Here is a 16,961-nt window from a genome sequence, read left to right on the forward strand (position 1 = left end):
TTGTATAACTTTGTAATGTGTGTTATTCTGTGAATAATTTTTTATCGCCGGACAACCCCTTTAATAAAAATTTTTGCCAGACTTCTCCTTTAAGAAAAGTCCACGTATACTCCCCCAGCCTTGTTTGGCTGCTGTGTTGAGGCCACCCTTGCAAGTCCCCTTGCAAGTCCCCTGGTAAGTGTCAGCCTTTGGGTCCATTCCAATGACGTGTGGACAAGTGACTGCTGCAGCCAGTCACAGGCCTCACTGATCACATGGAATAACACATGCATGCTGTCAGTAACAAGTACAAGGCTTGGGGGAGGCAGGAGCGTATACGGATCTTTATTTTTGGGTTAGCTGATAAAATCCACTGTGGAATTTCCCCACAAACAGTAAACCATGCAGGGATTCAGGGTTGGACTTGCAGGTGGGTTATCCTCAGCAGGTTCAGCCAGTGTGAACTTATGCTAAGAATGATAACATAGATGTTTGCTGTCAGTGAGCCATTGACATGTGTTCTGTACCTTCTATACCTGCATTGTTTTTCCAGTGTAACATCCCAACCTTCAACCATCATGAATGTCTTTTTTTTTTTTTTTTTTTTTTTTGTGTGTGTTTTATTTTTTTTAATGTCTTATTAGATTCTGGATGTTTTAACTTACTGATGTCTTTCCAATTAACCCGTTCTTTGTTTTCCAGTATGTTCTGTCTATTCTGAAATTCACCTACCCTACCCTTTTTCAAGGGTAAGTATTTGTCTGCATTGAAAATCTACCTACAGTGAGTGGCGCTGAGAGTCTCTGTGCTCAGTCTGGTCTGTACCACCATGATGTGTTGTGCTGGGTGCAGTCACATTCACTAGTTTTAAGAGGTTTTCTTGGCTTTACACCAACTCTCCCTGGGGCAGTGAATGGGAGTGTACAAGCAAAGAGCTATACAAACTGAATAGCAGCCGCATAAACATTTTACGTTCATATACCTTTCTTTGTATATAAAAGGAAGTGGTGTATTCTTTGCAGTCTTACAGTGTTTTCTGCTGACACCTCTGTCCATGACAGGAACTGTCCAAAGCAATAGCAAATCCCCATAGAAAACTTCTGCTTTGGACAGCTCCTATCACGGACAGAGGTGACAGCAGAGAACATTGTGTCAGACGTGAAAGAATACACCACTTCCTGCAGGTCATACAGCAAACAGAAGACTTCAGATTTTTAAATAAAAGTAAATTACAAATCTGAATAACTTTCTGATGCCAGTTGAATAGAAATAGATTTTATTTTTTTCTGCTGGAATACCGCTTTAAATTTTACTGCCACTGGGGAAAGAAGGTTATATGGGCTCAAGTAGTGTATATATTGAAAGATACATTTGAGTAAGCCCTGGATTGATCATAACACAGAGTACATGTGACTCCGTAGTATTGAGTTGTAGGGATTTCATAAGATGACTATACAATTTTTATATATCATAGTTATTGGGAGATGCTTACTTAGTTATTAAATATCACCAAACTCTGCCTGTTATGCTTCTGCCCTCTGTCAGTCGCTATCACTGGGTCAGCTTATTCTCTTTGTAAAGGTGGAAAGCTGTACTGTAATGTACTATGCTTCATTTTATTTTAGAGACAATGGGGGGAATTTATAGTTCCCTTCACAAGCAAAGGGTGGTAACATTTTTAAGCAAGTTAAAAAATTTTTGTTAAAATGGGGCTTGTGCAGAAATTTGTCGAGCACTTTGTGCTTGTGCAATGCATGATAACTCTCCCCCAAATATATTGTGCTGTATACTGTTGTGTGCACTGGTAAGTAGTAAATAAAAAAACAAGTGTTTAATGTTTTGGTTTTGTAGGAGTTTGCTATCTATTGGAGCCCTATTGCAAGGAGCGATAATCAGCTGAATCAGCTCGATTTGGCCAGCTATAGCACAATGTAAGGTCCATTTACATAGATTATCTGACAGATTATCTGCCAACGATTTGAAGCCAAAGCCAGGAATGCATTTGAGAAGAGGAGAAATCTCAGGCTTTCCTTTATGACCTGATCTCTGTTTATAGTATATTTCGGGCTTTAGCTTCAAATATTTGGCAGATAATCTGTCAGATAATCTTTCTCTGTAAATGGACCCTAATAGAGACAACGATCAGCCGATGAAAAGATCATCGGCTGATCGTTTCTTTTGTTCCAAACCTAAAATTATTGGGCGCCGACCGTGCATCGCTACGTGTAATAGCAATGTGTGGCCAGCAGACGATTCTACAAACAGTACACATCACCCATCCACACTACAGGGCTCCTCCTGCGGTCTGCTTCCTTTTCAGTCTTGCGCGGTGCAGCTTCAAAGTGGCCTGTCTGAGCTGACCGGCTGCTCAGCCAATCACTGGCCGCTGCGTTCTCTGCCAGTGATAGGCTGTGCTCAGACTGCTGCTCTGAAGCTGCAGCACACAAGACTGGGGAGGAAGCAGACCGCAGGAGGAGCCCTGTAGTGTGGATGGGTGATGTATACTGTTTGGACAAGGGCTGCAAGGACCACTCCATTTTTTTTTTTTTTTTTTTTTTTTTTTTTTTTTTTTTTATACCACTTGAGTCTCTGGCATAAGGTGGCCTTCACAGAGTATTGACCTCAACCCTACCAAGAAGCTTGTCAATGGCCCATGAACACTTACTATGAGACAAGTGGTCCGGGTGAGTTTCTGTCCTAACACCCTTGTGTCTGAATGGAAAGACGTGCAATGTTCTAAAATCTAATAGAAAACCTCTCTAGATCCAGGTGTAAGGTGTGTAGTTGTTTCCATGCACTGCATTCGACCTTGCGTCTGTAAATGCCTGATTCTCTGTTTGCTCCTGTTTGCATGAGTGTTTTACCTATTGTTTGTTTTGTCTAGGTGGCAGACTCTAGTGGGTGGCATCCTTCTTCACATATGTTGGAAGCTCGGCTGGGTGGAGATTAATTGCGGTTCCAGGTAAAATGCCCTTTTCTCTGTGTATGTTACGCTTTCATTTATTCATGATCCTGATGCAAACAAGGTACTTACTGAATAAACCAAAATGGTAAAAATCCAGTTTGAAGAGGAAGTGGCACACAATCACAATTTATTTTTACTTTTTTTTTTTTTTTTTTTTGGAAAAAGAAAAGAATACATGGTAATAAACTGTACCACTAATGATACTAGTAATAAATTTTAGAAAATGGGACAAAGATACTATAGTTGTGTTTTTTTTCTCGTCGAGTCTTTCTGTGACCTGTTATATTGTTACAGTGGAGTTCTCTTTCCACTCTTAAACACAATGCTCTCTGCTGCCACATCTGTCGATGTCAGGAACTGTCCTGTGCAGCAAAAAAAAAATCCCTCTATGCTTATTTGGACAGTTCCTGGTATAGACAGAGGTGGCAGCAGAGACCACTGTTTCAGATTGGAAAGAAAACTTTGTTTTTTAACACCCAACCCCCCCCCCCCCCTCCTCCCCTGATCCCTGAACCCCTATAAACCACAGGTACCGTTTCTTAGCTTTAAAGTCAATTCATGGATGAATGGGTGCTCATGGTTATCTTTTGATGTATTTGCACAGGAAAATGTCCTGACAAACCTGCAGGTTTTTTTTTTTTTTTTACGGACTCCTCTGTTTTGTTACATATGCACTTTGCACAGACCAAAATAGGAAAATTATGTGAAAAAAGGAGAAATTAATAAAACATTGGGTATGTTCCCGTTACGGAATAGGCACGGAGACCTCAAGCGAATCCCGCCACATGGTCTCTGCTTGAAGTTCTGCCTATCCCATAAGCTTAATATTTGCCAGCAATTTCCAATTGACATGTCAAGTCTCTGTGCCAATTCCATAGTGGAAGAGACATGACTGTTGCAGAACCACTTACTATGTTATACAATGTTTACTTTCAGTTCAGTTCAATTTAGTTTCATAGCTGTTCTCTGCTTTGCATATATATAATAAATATATATATATATATAATATAATTATTATAGTCACCTTTCCTTGCCACTCTTCTGGCACTGTTGGCGTTCACCGCTGCCTGCAGCAGGAAGGGTAGTACAGGGGAATTGTGGGATCTGTATTTGTTCATACTTCACAAAGCATGTAAAATATTAATTATCCTGTAAATGGCATGTGTGACTCGAGTTGATCATATACCATACTTACACTGTTTGGATAAGGTAATACATGTAGAAATATTTAACATAAAATACTTCATGACTCCAGTGTATTAGTAAGCATTAGCCATTTAGCAGTATTCCTTTATGCTCTGTTTGGTTCTTGGGGCTTATTCCCACATCCCGTATTTTAGTGACGGTATGGACGGGGAAACCCTGTAGTGGATTGTTTCACTACCTCGCATGATCAATATCATGCCGGGACCAGGGTAACAGTTTCAATCTCTGTGCACTGTAGTGACAGTCGTGTGGCTTTGTCACTACAGTCTATTGAGTTCAATATATCAATATATCAAATGGGACTGTGTTCTGCTAGCGGTCCTGAGCACATACTGGTATAGTGTGAGGTGTGGCTGCCTGAACGTCAGAGTCCAGCAAAACTACTTTGTCCCAATTAACTCGGTAGATCCAGCATCAATATAAATTATAAATATACCAAGATAAATAATCAGCATACCATTCTGCAGTGGTGTGTGTGTTTTTTTTTTATTTTTATTTTTTTTTTTTATTTTCAGTGTGTTTTCATCCACCAAAAACAGCTGGCTTACAAAGTGCATCATACCATTTGCTGCAGGGGGGAAAAAGTCTGCAAAACTAAAGTTAAAAAAAGGAAAAAAAAAATTGTCCAAAAAACTGTAATTTTCCACCGGTTTTTGCTTAAAAAAAGACATTTTGGGGCTTAAAACATTGATATCCCTAGAGAGTGCCGATTCTTCCCTAGATTTGTGATAAAAGCATGTCTAGAAACAAATGGAATGACACTTATCTGTTTGAATAAAGTAAGTTATAATTTAAAAAAGATATAAGACTGAGCTATATGGCGGACTGTCACGTAGTTTGTTTTTAAGGGCTAAGTGCTGATAAGTGACTTAGCAGTTTATACTGAGGCAGCTAGATCTACTAGGAATGAAGAGCAAGTTGTTTTTATTATTATTAATGTGCATTTTTGTATGAATATAAATTGATGCATGGATAAGATTAGGCTGTACTATATAGAGACTTATACATTTTATTCACTTTATCCAGCATTATATGTATACAGCGTTTTTCAGATTGTGTTCTGCTCTCCAGCCACCAGGGGGCAGCATATGGCAGAGAATTCTATTGACTTGCAGTGCATAGTTCAGAACAATGGTATGTGGTCATAAATATTAGAAAGTCATTAAGTATGGAAGTGCACAAAGCCCAGATCTGCCATTACTCAGGCTTTTCCAGCACACAGTACCTCTTGTGCCGTCTGTTTTGTGAATACTGAACTTTGTTTTCTTTGAAGTAAGTAGAGTAATAGCTCTGTGCTCACTCACGCTCTGTTTTGTTGCTGGCTAGGGATCTGATAGTAAAGTTGCTATGTTTAAAACCTATTGTGCCAACATTTTACTTTGTTTTTGCATCAACTTGTAGACATTTTAGATAAAAATACAGTTTGCCTATGCTTTAAAAGAAAAAAAATTAGATACTTCATTATTGTTTTAGTTTTTGACTAAGGGTTGGAACAGACTGAATCAGGAATAAAGCTGGTGTGTAATCAGGAATGGGAAAAATCTATTGCCCACAGCCTCTAATACTATTGGTATTTGCTAGAAGTGAATCTGAGGAGGGAGTGGCTTTGACTACTTCCATCTTTGCTTGTGGGTGCTGTCAGCAGAATATAGGTGCCTCAATATAGTCTCTGGATGGAGCAGTACACAGTGATGGTAGCTGTTAGCACTCTGTTCACACAATACAGGTTGCTGTGAATATTGCTTATATTTAGCCCACAGTACAGTGTACCCACAGTGTTATATTGTCATTGGTTTTAAGGGGCTCCAAAGCCCTCATGTTAACTCATTAAGAAATGAGCTAATCCACATAAAACTAATACATCTAATAATAATAATAATTCCTTTATTTGTATAGTGCCAACTTATTCCGCTGCACTTTATATAGATGTCACATGTAGACTGCTAAAGCTGTAAATCATTCTTTCTAGAGCTTTTCAAATACCCAGTACAGTATACAGTCATAATACAATGAAGCAGCGTCATCCAGGACAGGTATACAGCAGTATTTTACATGTAGCATAGGAAACTGACGCAAACATTTAACTTTGGCTCTACTTGCCCCCAGTATAATGCTCTGATTCACTTGCATTTTACCAATTGAGTGCACATGCTGATTGGCTGGAGCTTCCACATCAGCCCTGCCAGTCATTGTAAATTAAGTGCGTGTTCTAGATACAATGACCCAGAAAAGTATATTGTAGGTTACAATGTCGCGTCCTCAGCCCTCTGTACCTATAAGGGTACGTGCACACTACGAAATTGCGATGGAAATCCTGTTGCGGACCCTGGCACCCGTGCGTGTATCCGCCCGTGTCATAGACTCCATTCTATGTGCAGGCGGACTCCGCTGTCCGTCCAAAGAATAAACACGTTCATTCTTTGGATGGATGGCGGATTCCGCCAATGCATAGAATGGAGTCTATAGCACGGGAGGAAATGGAGTCCGTGAGCGGGTGCGAGCTGCAGAATCCGCGACTGGTTTTCCGTTGAGATTCCCTAGTGTGCACTTACCCTAAGACAGTGAAGGTTCCAGTGTGCTTGCTAAAGATTTCTTAGGCCTTGATGATGCATTTTGTGGTTAGGACTGTGATCTCACATGATTTCCTATGCCTCATGTGTCTAGAGCAGTACTTCTCAAACCTTTCTTTTCTACTGGAGCCTCACACAACAGTTAAAATGATGCCTGGGCCTCACCAGACTGACCAGGGGAAGCTGGGGACTCACCATCTGTGGTGGAAGTCCATGCAAATATAAAATCTATAGCTCAGTCTACCCTCCATTTTGTCTCCTAATCTCAGTATAACATTAGAGTCAATAATGTTCCTAAAGCAGAGATTGTTGCAGTCAGGAAAAGGACTGGGCAGCTTATGGTCACTTTTGTGAGAACTGCCTCACCAGCAACTAGGGGCTGCCTCACAGATTGAAAAGTACTGGCTAGACTTTACTAATCATTGTTAACTTGTAATTAGAGATGAGCGAACCTCGAGCATGCTCGAGTCGATCCGAACCCGACCTTTTGGCATTTGATTAGCGGGGGCTGCTAAATTTGGATAAAGCCCTAAGGCTATGTGCAAATCATGGATATAGTCATTGGCTGTATCCATGTTTCCCAGACAACCTCAGAGCTTTATCGAAGTTCAGCAGCCCCAGCTAATCAAATACCGAACGTTCGGGTTTGGATCGACTCGAACCCGAACCTGGTTTGCTCATCTCTACTTGTAATGTAATGACAGGGGAAAAACCAAGGCCAGGTAATCATCCACATCCAGCTGTTTCGGGGTGTTGCCCCTCATCAGTGTGGAGCAGGATTCTGGCTAGGTGGGAGCAATGCCTAGTAGAGCCACAAGAAAAACAGATCGCTAATCTCAGGGAGACCAGCCAAATGACAAAGCTGCCGGCTGCTAGTGAAAGTGCTCAAAGCAGTGAAGTCCTAGGTGCATTGTCCCCTGGGAAACATGAATATGCAAAAAAGCCTTTGGAGCCTCATCAAAGAGTCTCAAAACACAGGACTAGCCAGATAATATGGTGGTTTTGGTGGTTTCCTTACAGGAGCCACCCCTTGACTGGGTCCTTCCCGGAGGGATATCTGGCTAGTCCTGTGTTTTGAGACTCTTCGATGAGGCTCCACAGGCTCTTCTTTTGCATATTTATGTTTCCCAGGGGGCAATGCACCTAGGACTTCACTGCTTTGAGCGCTTTCACTAGCAGCTGGCAGCTTTGTCGTTTGGCTGGTCTCCCTGAGATTAGCGATCTGTTTTTCTGATATCTGTTTCTCTTGTGGCTCTACTAGTCATTGCTCACACCTAGCCAGAATCCTGCTCCACACTGATGAGGGTCAACTCCCCAAAACAGCTGTATGTGGATGGTTACCTGGCCTTGGTTTTTCCCTTGTCATTACATTGACTTATAGGGCCACTTAATATGGTTGTTTTGGTGGTTTCCTTACAGGAGCCACCCCTTGGCTGGGTCTTTCTCGGAGGTATATCTGGCTAGTCCTTATATATGCGCCTTGGATTATGGCATAATTCGTTCCGGGACCATGCTTGTAATCCAAATCCACTCTTAAACCAAAGCAAAATTTCCCATAAGAAATGCTGAAATTCAGTAATTGGTTCCACACCCCAAAAATATTTTTTTTTAAATTCTGAATAACATGTAGAAAAAAAGTTAAAAACAAACAATGAGAAACAGATGAATGTCCTATTTTAAGTTACTGTACAGTATAACAATCAGCATATGGAGTATAATGTATAGTATGTGCATAAACCTGAAAAACAGCAGCAGTTTGTAGATACAGGATGAAACTGCAGATCCCCATAATGCAGTATTGTAGTACAACAGGCTAGAATAGAGAAGCAGGGCTGCTGTCAGACGTCTGTGTGGTCACATGACAGCATTGGGGAAGGGGTGTGTGTTGAGCATGAACTAATCAGGAAGTGAGAATCACAGAGCTGTGCGGGAGGACAGTGACAGAAACTTAATATACAGCAGCGTGTATAGCTGAGTGTGAGTGCAGCCACATTATAGCAGCTGCAGTGAGTATAGCTGAGTGTAAGTGCAGGCACATTATAGCAGCAATGGAGAGGATGGGAAACGCAAGGGCTGACAGAGACTGCAGGAAGCATGAAGGAATGAGCAGGGCAGATGTGGGCACAGTATAGCAGCACTCTCTGTCCGGGGAGAGAGGCGTTACAGCTATAAGGAGATTACATCCACAGTCCTGTCCCTTATGCAAGCCCCAGCCTGAACTGGATCTGCTACGATTTGGAAGGTGAGGGAGACTTCCTGGCGCAGAGTACAGTGCTGTACATGTAGACCCTGCTATGCAGACCATGCCCCTCCTTCACTCCCCCTCCCACCCAGTACAGGGAGCTCTTAAACCAAAGCAATGCTGTTAAGCCAAGTCACAATTGTGAAAAAACTGTGAGCTCTTCTTGCAAAACGCTCTTAATCCAAGTTACTCTTAAACCAAGGCACCACTGTGTGTGTGTGTATAATATATACAGTGGTACCTTGGATTACGAGCATAATTCGTTCCGGGACCGTGCTTGTAATCCAAATCCACTCTTATACTAAAGCAAATTTTCCCATAAGAAATCATTGAAATGTAGACAATTGGTTCCACACCCCAAAAATCATTTTATAATCATTATAGCAGCAGTGTGTATAGCTGAGTGTGAGAGCTAGCACATTATAGCAGCAGTGTGTATAGCTGAGTGTGAGTGCAAGCACATTATAGCAGGAATGGAGAGGATGGGAAACACAAGGACTGATAGACTGCAGGGAGCATGAAGGAATGAGCAGGGCAGATGTGGACACAGTATAGCAGCAGGGCCGGCCTTTGGGGTGTGTGACCTGTGCAGTTGCACAGGGCGCATCACTCCCGGCCAGCAGGGGGGCGCTCAGGCAGAAGAGACAGCAGCACATCTAGCTATATAAATGTGTGTGTTCTCTGTCTGCAGGAGCGCTGGCACACTATAGGAGGAGGAAGGTGCAGGGCGATCAGCCATAGAGGCAGCCGGGCAGAGAAAGGCAGCTCTGCATACTTATCTGGTGTAGAGAGGAGCGCCATTAGAAACCACTATAGGAGCAGGGTGCCGGGCGGCCAGCTGGGGGAGCGATCGGGGCGGACAGACATACACAGCACGACACTGTCACATAATGCATGCTGTGTATGTCTGTGTTCCTCTCTCAACACCAGATAAGTATGCAGAGCTGCCTTTCTCTGCCCGGCCGCCTCTATGGCTGATCGCCCTGCGCCTTCCTCCTCCTATAGTGTGCCAGCGCTCCTGCAGGCAGAGACAGCACACATTTATATAGCTAGATGTGAAGCTGTCTCTGTCTGCCCAAGCGCCTCTGTGGCAGATCGTCAGCGTGTCCAGCGTCCCGACGGCCGAGTGACGTCACTGGAGCGACGTCCACTGAGCTGAGGAGAGGAGACGCACGGCGGGGAGCCAGGTGAGTTAAAGTGTCTGTTTTTCTTGTATGTGTGTTTGTCAGTGCCTACATCGGGGGGAGGGGGTGGCAACTACCTACCTACAGCTACCTACCTACAACCTCCTACCCACAACTACCTATAGCTACCCACAACTATCTACAGCTACCTATAACTACCTTCCTATAGCTATTTACTTACACCTACCTATAACTACCTACAGCTACCTGCAGCTATCTACTTACAGCTACCTATAACTACCTACCTACAGCTACCCACAACTAGCTACCTGCAACTACCTACCTACAGCTACCACACCTACCTATATCTACCTACCTACAGCTACCTGCTTATATGGTGGCACTGAGCTGCCTGACTACTATTTAGGGGCATGTATAGGGCATACTGCTTATATTTAGTGTTGAGTATTGTCTTATGTTAATGTATTATTACTTTTTAGTTGTATGTGGTATTACAGCTTGTCTCTATTCACATCAATGGAACTGGGTTGTAATACCACACACAACCTGAGGACTGGAATGGAGCTGTTTATGAAAGAAAGTAGACATGCCTTTTTGAATCCTGGATAACTCCTTAAATAGGGTTGTCTAAAATTGGAAAAGAACAACTACTTTGTTGCAGAAACAGCACAGCCGCAGGGACAGCAGAAGCTCTGCCCTGTATGTCTATGTATATGTATATGTAGGGGGGGGGGGGCAGAAGACCGTTTCGCACAGGGCGCCATCTACCCTAAGGCCGGCTCTGTATAGCAGCACTCTGTCTGGGGAGAGAGGGGTTAAAGCTATAAAGAGATTACCCCCACAGTCCTGTCCCCTGATGCAAGCCCCAGCCTGAAGTGGATCTGCTATAAATTGGAAGGTGAGAGAGACTTCCTGGGTCAGAGTACTGTGCTGCAGACCCCGCTATGCAGGCCATGCCCCTCCCCCACTCACGCTCCCACCCAATACCAGGAGCTCTTAAACCAAAGCAATGCTCTTAAACCAAGTCACAATTTTGAAAAACTGTGAGCTCTTCTTGCAAAACGCTCTTAAACCAAGTTACTCTTAAACCAAGGTACCAAATTATATATATTTATTTCTCCAATAAGAAAGTTATTACTAAAAGGGCAGACTAGATGGGCCAAGTGGTCTTTTTCTGCTGACAATCTTCTGTTTCTATGTTTTTCCCCTATTGCACTATTTTTGCTTTACTTTCCATCCCTATGATGAAACTTTGTGTTCAATCTTATCCTTACGACCTGAGGCTAATAGATGTGCATTAAAAGAAATCCTACAACCTTTAGGGCTTCACACATTTTTGGAAATATGATTGGGCTTATAGCTATAATGTAAGTTTTGTAATCCTACAGTTCAGTATTGCAGTGAATGGTCCATGCACCCCTGAGTAATCCCGGGTAATGTAAAACACTCTTGTCATGATTCTTGTTACCTGTTTTGCAGGGCTGACATTGTGGCATGGCTTCCAGCGTCAGCATTCTTTGTGGGCATTATTTATGCAGGTTCCAGAGCTCTGTCAAGGCTGGTATGTAACATTGCTGCATGTCCTGTATTTTCATACTGGTTACCAGTCTGCTTCTCATAACATCTCATACACATATCACCTTCTTGGTCTGTTACTTAATATGATATATGGATGGATATTTGGTCCATTTCCATCATGCGTGCATTTTATGTCAATCAGATTTATGTCAACACCTGCAAACAATAAATCGCAAGTGTTTGAAAATGTGTTATTCAGTGTATTTTTCATTATTTCATTATGAAACACTGTAGCTAGAATAGTTTTTAAAAAATAGTCTCCCCCAGAAACAAAATATTTACTTTTGAAATAATAACATAAAAAATAATAATAATTTGAAAAGAAAGGAACTTTTTTTTTTTTTTAAGATCCCATATGGTTTCATGTTTCCTACGTTTTCTGAGCATTATGTCATACAGACAAAACAAAGATGTTACCAGAGTTGTATTAAACCCTTTGGAGCCCATTCGGATGAATAGAAAGCCTGCAGCTCTGACTGATGGCAAAGGACTGCAAGTGGTGGAACTTGATGCCTATGATATAAAAACCTCTTTAACACTTTTTACAAGCCCTAACGTCACTTTAAAAAAAACTTTTGACATGTCACACATGGATGATGAGTAGAAACAAACTACAAAAACTGACCATAACTAGCATTCCCTGAATCCTTCCTTAGATTTATCCCTAAACACTGACTCTAAGTTAGATATCTCTTAAGGCCCTATTCCACGGAACGATTATCGGCCATACTCGGCCGATAATCGTCCCGTGGAATAGGAGGCAACGATCAGCTGATATCGTTCATGTCAGCTGATCGTTGGTTGTTTGTCTTTCAAAATGTTGAAAGACAAACGACTTATATAGCAACGATTTGCTGTTGCTGCTCTACGGGACAGGAGCAGCCGCTATATCCCATGGGCTGCCCAGAAGATCAGCAATCACCCGGGCAGCACTCCCGCAGCTCCCCACGGCCCTCCCCGGACTCACCCACTCGCTGCTGCCAAGTGGAATAGTGGCTCACAGCACTCGTTTGCTCCTCCCTTTCGGCCCGTGGAATAGGGGCCTTTACTGCCCCTGAAATATCCCTCATAAAAAACCCTAATCTGCAAAACTGACCCAAACATAAATAACCGGGGGGCTCTAGGACCCAGAGACAAAAGCAATCAAAAAACTTAGCAGTACTAACCTAAAGAGCAAATGCAGCTAACTGGGAGAAACATCATTTAAAAGGTATAGAACCATAGGCCTTTTAAAGAGCAGGTATACCAATCAGAAACTCCTACCCTAAATAGCTTAGCAATTATGGTCAGGGTATGTTCACACTGAGTAAATTAGGCGGAATTCCATGGCGGAACTCTCCACAGCGGAATCTGGCTTGCCTCAGTGTGACACTGCTTCTCTATTGGAAAGAGCGCGCTCCTCCGCTGCCATGTCTCTCTGCTCAAAGAAGTGACATGTCACTTTTCTGAGCGGAGAGCGGCAGCAGCAGAGGAGCGCTCACTCTACCATAGAAGGGCTATTGCACACTGATTTACTCAGTGTGAACATACCCTTACATGATCCACAATGATCAGCTGTAAGGCTCAAACAGGTTAATAGACGCAAGAATGATCCCTGCTATTCACGTGTCTCCTTACAGTACCTCCATTTAATTCAGATATTTATAGAAGTTTTGACTTTAGAATTTCCTGTTAAATGTGGCCTAGGCCTTCAGCTCTATGTTACAGTATTACAAATCTTTTTCTTAGGTGAACAGAGCAGCACATGTATAATACCCAGATCACCTCCCAGCCGGTCATCTGTCAGTCTCTTGATGCTGTTAAATATAGGTAGTTGTCTTTATAACTGAGAAGGATTGGCCTTATAATACTTATAACAAGATATCGCTTACCATTGTTACAGGTGAAATGTGTTTGATATATCTTATTCTTCTCTTTTCCCTGTCTTTGTAGCCGATTCCTGTATTTTTGACGTTACACAGCGCTTCCGAAGTAGTAACTTTCGTAGTTCAGAGAATTTTCTACAGAGAGGTGGGGTATTTTTTGTTTTATCCCTTTTTTTCTTCTTTAAATGATGCCTGATTGAGTAAAGCCACCAACCTTCCATAAGTGGTTTATCCAGCTCCGGATTCGCGAATGTCTGGCTCCTTGCCCCCCCACCATTGAGTGGTTTGGAGCGGCTGTAATGCACATGTGAGTTCCACTGCCTCTTTTTGAATTGCTAGTATCTGCATCACTTTGCTTTAAAGAGGAACTATCAGCAGGTTGGATGAATCAAAGCTGCTAAAAGTTCCCTATTGTGCTCAGGGCGCTTAGGATAAAGCTGTATCTCTTACCTTCTTCCTCTGAACTGTTGTTGTGCAGTTGTTAATGTAACCATGTCTCGGTAAGGCTGATAGGAGCACTGTGGGCGGGCTAATGTACCCAGAGCACCGATCCTGCCCGTCTCCGGATGGCCTGCTCCATTGATAATCATTAGAAGGGGGCAGATCATTGCTCCTGGGGCGGGGCAGTGCTCTTAACCGCCTTATCAAAGACAAGATTACTTGAACAACTGTGCGGGAACGGTTCAGAGGAGGAAGGTAAGAGACATACCTCCATCCTCAGCGCCCAATGCACAATAGAGGGCTGTCAGCAGGTTAGATTAGTGTAACCTGCTGATAGTTCCCCGTCAAGTAGCGGCACTGCAAGATACTGCAGCATCGCACCTTCATTTGAATGCACCACTTCTGATAATAGTATAGTGATACAGGTATGAGCACTGGTAAACATCCAAGAGGCTGCGGAACTTAAAGGGGTAGTGCACCAAAAAAAAATTTCTTTCAAATCAACTGCTGCCATGAAGTGCCAGAGATTTGTAATTTACTTCTATTAAAAAATCTCAAGCCTTCCAGTACTTATCAGCTGCTGTATGCCCAACAGGAAGTGGTATTCTTTCCAGTCTGGAGAGCAGGAGAGGTTTTCTATGGGGATTTGCTCCTTCTCTGGACAGTTCCTGACATGGACAGAGGAAGCAACAGAGAGCACTGTGTCAGTCAGGAAAGAAAACACCACTTCCTGCTGGACACACAGCAGCTGATAAGTACTGGAAGGCTTGAGATTTTTTTAATAGAAGTAAATTACAAATCTCTGGCACTTCATGGCAGCAGTTGATTTAAAAGAAAAAAACTTTTGGTGCACTACCCCTTTAAACCATTTTCAGTCAATGCTGCCAGCCTGTATAGGAATACCTACCTTTCACAAGGAGGAATACAATTACTTAGTAAAACACATCAGGATTTATGACAGATCTTTTTTTTTAAGGGTGAACTCAATTCTGCCCAGAAAATCCACAGCAGATTACAGTACCAGCAAAATGGATCACATCCATGCAAAGCAGAAATTTTGGACATTGAAATTGTGGCACTAATTTTTTAATTTGCGTTTCTTCACTGATTTGTCCCAGACTTTCTTTTTTGAAACCAATGGGGAAGCAAAATCCCGAGAGCCTGCACTAACAGTTTAAATGCAGATTTTGCATGAAGATTTTGCTGCTTTGGTGCTGTGGAAAATGTCTGCATCTACCCTAAGCATACTGTATTGTGTCTTTTTGAGAAATTGGTTAACCGTTCTCATCTAACTTGACAAGTGCATTGATCCTTCATTGAGAAGCTTCAAGCAATATAAACATTTTAATATATATATTTTTTTAATTTGTAGCAAAGTTCTTACATCCGCCTTTGCAGGTAAGTATCTGGATGCATGTTTACTCTAATAAATTATCTTATTAATTCATTGTTCAGATATTTGCAGGAAACAAAATTCTGACGTTTTAGCATTCCTGAAAATCATCTTTATGCATAGTGTTAAAGATGATCTGTAGTCAGTAATAAAAATTACGTTCATGGGTTTGCTAGTTTTTTTATTTTTATTATTCTGTAGCCAGTGATGCACCACATCTGTTGTGTAGAGTTCAGAGGCCTCCATACACATTAAACAGTAGGCCGGTCCTGCTGAAAATGGCGAATTCAGACATTGTATTGGTATATGTGGGGGACTTAAAGGGTATATCCTGTGTGAGATTGCGGGGGTCCAACTGCTGGTTTCCCCTCAATATCCAGAGCAGGGCCTGGGCTCCTTTTACTTTCATTGGACCAACAGGTCAGCACATGTGCCACTCTTCTGTTCATTGTCAATGGAGCAGCCAAAGTGAGCAAAGTACAGCTCTCTAGCTGCCCCAAAGAAAATGAATAGAACAGCGGTGTGTGTGTGTTCCTTCCAACATGCTGCTACATTCAATACAGACAGCTTTGTCCAGTGGCTGGACCCCCTCCAATCTTACACTTATCCTCTCCCTTTCATGTAGTTAGAGTATAACTACCCCAGACGGGAATACCCCATTAATACATTCACATGTACCGCATCGCAGTGCATTTCACACTGCAAGTTTACCCAGTCGCCCTATGACAGCACCCCTGGAGAGGACCTCCCACCGCAGGACAGGAAACCTGTGAAGATAAAAGTCTAACACACCTCTCCACACCTCAGTTCAGGTTTCCTGTCCGGCGGATAGGAGGCCTCTGAAGAGTCCCTTCCTGGGACGAAGATCTAACCTCTACCACGCCGGCTGCAGGTCCCCCGCTGGCGTTGGCTAACAGAAGGGGTTTTCCTGGAGGCAGAAGCCTGTCCTAGGACAGCAGCCTCAAGTCTGGAAAGAGCTCCGGACGGAGCAAGTGCCTCCCCAATAGCTACCGGAGCCGTGCTGCTGCTGGATCCGGGGGCTAGGGCAGAGCGGGCCGTGCCTGTCTCTCCGGCTGGCGTACGTCCGGGGCCTGCACGTGGTGTGCGCTCAAGGCGTGCGTTCCACGTGCGTGTCACGGGCGTGCGCACGTTCGCGTTGACGTCAGACGCTGCTTGGAAGCAGTGTCGCGGGGAAATGACGTCAGACGCCGGGGCCGCCGCATCCGACGCTGTGGAGCTCGGTGGCCCGGTGGGTTTATAAGGCCTGGGGACGCGCTCACCTCCGGTCCATAACTCCAGCGCGTCCAGGAGTGGAGGACTCTACCAGCCAGCCACACCTGTCTGGTGAGCTATACTTCCGGCCTCAGCATGTCTGAATCATCGGGCAGGAAGGATAAGGGACGCCACGATCGCTCCTCGAGGTCTGATAGATCCGACAAATCTGAAAAACATCAGAGACCTGAGAAGCCTGACAAACCACCTAAAAGTCCGGTACCGTGCAAACCAGAGGGGACATTTTGGTGAGAGTTTTCTATCTTTTCTGAATTGAAATAGTTTATGCTAATGTTTTTCAGGTG

The 16,961-nt window shown here is 43.2% G+C and overlaps 1 protein-coding gene across 1 annotated transcript in view; it reads left to right on the plus strand.

Moving 5' to 3' along the window:
- The window catches only part of TMEM241 (transmembrane protein 241), an 85,078-nt gene that overhangs the window by 1,769 nt on the left and 66,348 nt on the right, over positions 1 to 16,961 (plus strand). Inside the window, exons 2-6 of the mRNA XM_069957697.1 lie at positions 682 to 728; positions 2,864 to 2,941; positions 11,587 to 11,668; positions 13,618 to 13,695; positions 15,364 to 15,389. Coding sequence (XP_069813798.1) covers positions 682 to 728; positions 2,864 to 2,941; positions 11,587 to 11,668; positions 13,618 to 13,695; positions 15,364 to 15,389 — 311 coding nt within the window. The remainder of the gene's footprint in view (positions 1 to 681; positions 729 to 2,863; positions 2,942 to 11,586; positions 11,669 to 13,617; positions 13,696 to 15,363; positions 15,390 to 16,961) is intronic.

This window comes from Dendropsophus ebraccatus, chromosome 2 (assembly GCF_027789765.1).
Source record: "Dendropsophus ebraccatus isolate aDenEbr1 chromosome 2, aDenEbr1.pat, whole genome shotgun sequence".
Taxonomy (NCBI): domain Eukaryota; kingdom Metazoa; phylum Chordata; class Amphibia; order Anura; family Hylidae; genus Dendropsophus; species Dendropsophus ebraccatus.